Source organism: Triticum dicoccoides, chromosome 6B (genome assembly GCF_002162155.2).
Source record: "Triticum dicoccoides isolate Atlit2015 ecotype Zavitan chromosome 6B, WEW_v2.0, whole genome shotgun sequence".
Taxonomy (NCBI): domain Eukaryota; kingdom Viridiplantae; phylum Streptophyta; class Magnoliopsida; order Poales; family Poaceae; genus Triticum; species Triticum dicoccoides.
In genome coordinates, this window is record NC_041391.1 from 34,636,763 (window position 1) to 34,643,710 (window position 6,948).

Genomic DNA, 6,948 nt, shown 5'->3' on the forward strand with positions numbered 1-6,948 from the left:
CCGGAGAGTCGGTTACCGTACATCCATTGCCGATTCATCTGCATTATTATAATATAAAATATATAATTAACCATCATGCATTTGTTAAACTAACTAGCTACAAACAATATAAATTAAACAATGAACTGCACACATGCATATTTTATCAATGACACACATGCATGAAAGGTTCAAGTTGCTAACCGCGATCGAGGAGGAAAAAATAAATGAGGAACCTCAAGTGTGGCTCCAACACTTCATATCATGTTTGTTTCACCCTCTTAGGGCATTTCATCAAACACCTTGTGTGCATAAGAGGAACCAAAAGCAAACCTACACCCCCTTGTGAAGCTTGTGAAGAGAAGTGGCACCAAATGGCTAAGTGAGCGTGCTGAACTGGTATATATAGGGGAGGAGCTTTAGTCGCGGTTGGCCTGGCCAACCGCGACTAAAGGCCTTTGCGCACTTTTAGTCGCGGTTGGCCTGGCCAACCGCGACTAAAGCCCCTCACGTGCACCAGCTGGCCACCGAGCGCCCTGGGCCCAGGCCTTTGGTCGCGGTTCGTCTGCCGAACCGCGACTAAAGACTTCATTAGTCGCGGTTCCTACAGTTTCGCGACTAATGGGGCTGGACGGAAGCCTCTTTTTCTACCAGTGTCAGGATCCCCTCCAACTGATTGATTTTCTTCAGAAGCGCCCATCCGGCAACACCATCGGAGTTCAATTTCTTCTCCCATATATGAATGCCCAGTTCGGACATAATGGCGAGGCCAAGAACACTATGCTCTTCTGTCCGTAAGAGCTGAATGAACCAGTTGTGGATACCATGGGCCTCTGCCGGCGTCTTGGTGACGACAAGAGTCTGGTTTTCAATATCAAATGCAAGGATTTGACCTCCATGAAGCAACCAGTAAACTGTATTCCCGATAAGGATGCTGGGATTTGGCTTCATAACTATGTCTGTAGTCGACGCTGAGACAACATTCCCCCATACACCCGACGCTGATTCATAGACACAAGCGAATGATGTCTTCGAGGTTCTACTGGTGCAGATCAAGACCAATTTGAACGACGGGCTCAAGAAGGAATCATCGTGCACATGCCCATCTTGATCGTCAACACACATCACCGTGGCGCTGCACGTGCACCTACGGAAACTCTTCATGTTTGCTTTGTGGAGCTTGGATGGAAAAGGCACGCGGTGCTGGTGGCCGTTGAGGGGATCCCACACGAAGACCTCACACAGAGACTCGCTGAGCATGACGGCGAGGCCGTGGCGGCAGCCAAGTAATTCCCAATCCACCCCGTGCTCGGGCACAAACAAGCGTTGGGCCGGCATGCGATTGGGCGGGTCCAAGACGGGAGTGAAGATGGGATATGAGACAAGAGACCCTTTGGAGAAACCCAAAGGAGGAGGAGGAGGTCTCCTCAAGCTGTGAAAAAGCCGAAGAAAGAAGCAGCGTTGGGCGGGGATGCGGTCGGGCGGGTCCAAGATGGGAGTGAAGGCGGAATATGTGAGGCGAGACACTTTGAAGAAGCCCAAGAGAGGAGGTTCCGGGTGGTGTCTGCTCAAACGGCGCTGGAAGCGGGGATCGGAGAGGATGCGGCGCCAGCGCGTGCATACGAGGGAGGCGCGGGAGAGGATTGACGGCAGCAGTGGGAGCCGGAGGAATATCTCCCGGAGGAGGTCCTCATCCTCCAGCGGCTGGAGTTTTCGTCCTCTTTTTTCGGCAAGCAGGAAGCCCCTCCGGCTGCTGGACACGGCCTCTCGGAGCTGCTGCGGTCGGACTGGCGATCGGGGAGCGGGACGCGTGTGGCAAGGCAGGGGATCGAGATTGGAACTTTGCTATATGATGAACTCAGCGGTAAGATTGGAACTCCGTGTCCGTATATGTCCGTATATGCTTACAAAAAGAGGAGAAGTTAGTTTCGATTCCGATTAATATGCGTGTCAGTTCATAGCTCGGAAAGTCGATTCATTTGTGATCCGTGCCCAGCCTCTCCTACTAGTACAAAGTTGGATCATCTATTTTGGAATGTTGGATCATCTATTTTGAAACGGAGGGAGTACACAAGAAACGATTTTTCAAATAAAAAGCAGGGGTCGGATCGCATTACAGATACGATCGACGTACTGACTCGGAGTACAGTCTATTTATCTCCACTTGGATAGGCAGGTCGCAACATTCTAGAGCAAGGGTAATTCCTGCAAGGATGCGTGGTGGTGTTGGTATGGGGCGGGGCAATGAAATGACGGATGCTTCTTCAAAACAAACATTTGGCTTCCTTCACCCGCAAAAAAATAAAATAGAAATGAAACCAACACATTTATCCAAACAATGTTGAGCAATTCTTAACAAATACACCCTTTTGTTATTACAATGAAATTGCGGACAGGTCCTAACATCTTGCAGTCAACACCCTAAAGCTTTTGTTTTCTTAGAAACAAGGCCAAAATTTTGACAAGTCATGAGAAATTAGATAGGAAATTTCGGCAGCATAACGAGACGGGTGGGGAAGAATCTCATGGCTGATTTGGAAAATGAAAACAGCGCATGTGTTCTTCTATTTTCTGCACAACGACACTACAATCGCTCCATAGTCATGCCTTCTATTTCGTACTTCACATGGAAGGGAAATTACACCGTATGTCTTCCTAGCTCATTCTTTAGAGAAAATAAGTATTAGAGAGATGACTTCAAGACAGTATCACATCCAATATATCACTAATTAGGTAAAGTAAATTAAAGGCAACTCTTTTTCTGAAAACCTCAAATTGTTTCATTAAAAATTGTTTAAAGTTCTTGATATGGCAATTACACAAAAGTTTATTCCATTACAATTCAATTGTTGCCAAATAATCATACTACTCTGGCAGCATGGGACTTGCCTTATTGTTTAAATTTTATTATAAATTTGTTTGTTGGTAACCGAAAATAAGGTTATATAGGCACCCTTTAACTGAAATTGAAGGCATTTATTTTAAGTGACCATGTATTGCACCATAAGTTTACATATGTTTTATCACAAAATTATGATAGTCAACTCAAAAAACTATTATGATAGTACTACTGATGGATGAGCCCAAACTACCCAAATGTCGAACGTATTGATGAATCAAACAAGAATGCAGTGTGCTACCTTGTGTTAAAACAACATCTCAGTGCTAGTCAAAAAACACATTCTTAGGACACACCCACACTACTAGGAGAAAGCCTACTAGTAGCGCTTGAAATACATATAGCAGTAGCGCTGGGTCCAACGCTACTGCTAACGCGCTACAGCTAAGTTGTAGCAGTAGCGCTGGTCAGGGCAGCACTACTGGTAAGTATGGTTAGCAGTAGCACTGCCCTGACCAGCGCTACTGCTAACTCTCTGTAGTGCTTGAACAAATGAAGCGCTGCTGCTAATCTAGCGCTGCTAGTAGATGCTTTTCGATGCTACTGCTAGTATTCCTGCTTTCACAAAATTTATACCCCCTCTACGTATTTGTGATGTATTTATACATGCTCTATACAGATTAATATAAAAACTCTTGCAACATATCATCACCAACAACACTAGCTAATAATATCATAGTCATTAGCACCAACACTATTTAATCATCATATTCATAGTGTAGCTATCTAATCACTACCAACACTAGCTAATAATAATCATCATAATCATTACCACCAACACTAGCTATTTAATCATCATAGTCATAGTGTAGCACATCATCATCTTCAAACTCATTATAGCTAGTTAATCACTCCTGCTGCTCTCTCTCAGGTAAAATAGCATAAAACATGTGTAGCACTCCTGCTTCATCATATTGGAGAATGCATATGAACCTGTCTCCTAATTGTGGGTTGCACTTCTTATTACTGCCCCTTAGTACTTCTCTGTTGTGATCCTTCACAATTTTTCTCTAGTCTTTGACTATTAAGACTTGCTCCCTTTGAGAAATCATGAATGTACTCATGTGCAATGTACGATGTCTTGGCCATAAGCTAACCATTATCATGCGACCTTTAGGCTCGATCTAATGAGGCACAACATTCATCGAGAGCCCCTGTTGAAGAACATCATAGTAACATACTTAGCAATGAAGTTTAGCTTAAAAAATAATGTATGCGAAAGATGCACCGGGAACAAATAGTAAAAATCTTACCATCTTTCCTAAATAGATGTGACTGTAGTTCGATCCACACACTAGTGGTCGCACGTATCGAGTACTAATATTTCAAAGTCCAGGAAAATAACCTATCTTGACAGTATCAAGATCCTCAAGCCATGAAACATGATAACTTATCTCTTCGCAGTTTAGTTCAGCCCCGGGACAGTAGCAGGTGCTGTCTACCAAGAGCCGGACATGTTTGCTTGAATGGAAATAAGCTGTCAATAGAAATTAGTTGTAAATTATTTTAAATAAACAATATAAATTACTTAATAAATATGGTTGAGGAACTCACATATAGGTAGAACTGGAGGCGTCTGCACATCGACGCAGATGTCGATATTACCTTCAATTTGATCTTTCGGACGAATATCAAAGGTGATAAGCATATTAGGCTCAAATGCATAAGCCTTGCATAGTGCTCTCCAATTTTTTCATTAAAAATATGAGTAGGTGTTTGCATTGTATAATTTTACGGCAAAAATATAACCATGATCGGTCCTCAAGTGAACTCTCTTTACCTCCATACTATCCATAGTACTGAAAGCAATCTTATCCAAGACATAAATTCTTGCATGGCAGGGGAAACGCTAGTAGAATTGTAATAAAATAAAATTATAAGTTGAAGCAAAAGAAGCAGAAGTCATGCTTAATTACGAAAAAAGACTTGTCATTGTGACTTACTGTATCCACTTCGAAGGTCTCATCCAGCATGATGTTGAACCGCCTATCACCAACTAGGTGAGGCATGTCGCACATGCTATGCTCGTCTTTGCAGTATTCAACGAATTCCCTTTCATCGTTAGACATTTCTTATGTTCATAGTTGAAACACTGGAAATCGATCGAAGGCAACTACCAGGAAACTCAACACGCAGATCACTATTACTCAATATGCAACGGGTTGACTTTAGGACTGTCGAGTCTTCCTTCCTAAACTCTTATCTCACATATATGGTGGGCACACCCTCTCTGATATTGCGACCGTCGGTGATGGTCTCTACTCCTCCTTTCCCTAGTGCATTACAAATATCTAGCACAAGAAAAAGAAGGATAAGTGACCCGCACAACAGTAGTCGAACGAGTTGACCCGCACAACAATATATATATATAGGTAAAACTGTGTCTATCATAGCTTGCCACAGAACTAGTTAAGGCTTCCTAAACATTTAATGGTTTAAAAGTAAGTAAAAAATATGAAATAAATAGGGGAGCCTCACTCTAATATAATACGATGATCCAACGGTGTGATTGCGAAAATATGAATTTATGTGTCCTCAGCAAAAAAAACAAGCATTTTAGCTCACTGCAGGATCAATATATATTGAAACATTTGTTCTTTTTGTCCAGGACACATGCAGTCATATTTTTTCAATCCATCCGTCGGATCATGTTATATTATAGGTGCGTTGGTCTAGTATTTTTTTCAGGATTTTTGAGAACTTTTACACTGTTGAAAACCTTAACTAGTTCTGTGGCAAGCTATTGTAGAAAATCTATATATATATATATATATATATATATATATATATATATATATATATATATATATATATATATATATATGGTGAACACTCTCCCTCACTGAAAGACACACAAGGAGCCGAAATAGACCTGAAGTCAACTCGTTCCATATATCGAGCAATGACATAGAAAAAATGCCCTATGTTTTGCCGAAATATAATTGAATTCCCATTCTGGCAAATCACAAGCACTCGATATGTCCTACATTGTAGCATAAGTCATGCTAAAATTCATGAAAAAATTCGGCAGGGCTTTTACTAAAGACAGGACATATCGAGCGCTTGAAATTTGCCGGAACGGAAACGAATCAACATTCCAGCAAAACATAGGCCACTCGGAGGTACATTGCAAACAAGCACACCAAGAAATCCTCTATATTCAAAATGCATCATCATCGACATCAATGACATGGCGACTAGCACTAGCATTTTCATCATCGACATTTACAACACATTATCATCTATATCAACAACATGTGGATTTGGCTATTCTCACCTAGAGGTCTTAAGGGGTCGGCGATGGGGACGACTGCGGGGATGAGGCAGGGGCAAATACTTGATTTCTGCATAAACAAAATATATACTGTCAACATGTATCTGAGTAGTCTTTAATCACTTATATTCTGAAGCATAACTAAATTTGCCAATATAGGTCTCTCTCTCTCTCTCTCTCTCTCTCTCTCTCTCTCTCTAAACTAGTTGTATTAAGCACTTACTAAATAAACTAGTTTTATTAACTACTTACTAGTTCTACTCTATTCAACACCGAAGAGTAGAGAAGGGGAGGTGGACCTTTAGCTCACCGACTTGGTTGTAGAGGAAGTAGAGGTAGCTAGGATGACGATCACTCCAAGGAGACACAACTCTACAAAGCCTGCATATTTCACCGAGTGAAAATTTTAGATCATCAAATCTCATATAGCATTCTTTGATGACAAAGTGATTATGACATAAAAATAATTAAAATTTTCAATACATTTCTTTATAGAAAAACAAAATTACAAAAAAAATTCTATACCTAAATTTTCTTACTAAATTTGATACCTACAAATTTATAATCTAGCATTTCAATAGATTTCTATAATTGAAAATTTTCTATACCTAAAAAATTATATTCCTAATTTTTTTATTACTAAAACTTTTTTATATTCAAAAAACCTATTCACTAGTCTTCTATCCTATTCAAAATACCTAAATTCTACCTATATTTTCTATTTTATTCTATTCAAAATACCAATATTCTGTTCATATAACTTATATGTTCTATTTTACTCAAAATAATTAACATA

The 6,948-nt window shown here is 40.6% G+C and overlaps 1 protein-coding gene across 1 annotated transcript in view; it reads right to left on the reverse strand.

The window, feature by feature from the left end:
* LOC119320648 overlaps positions 1–6,948 on the reverse strand; it is a 19,810-nt gene that overhangs the window by 12,108 nt on the left and 754 nt on the right. Inside the window, exons 2-3 of the mRNA XM_037594648.1 lie at positions 2,114–2,264; positions 641–1,683 (exon numbers count right to left, since the gene is read on the reverse strand). Coding sequence (XP_037450545.1) covers positions 641–1,683; positions 2,114–2,264 — 1,194 coding nt within the window. The remainder of the gene's footprint in view (positions 1–640; positions 1,684–2,113; positions 2,265–6,948) is intronic.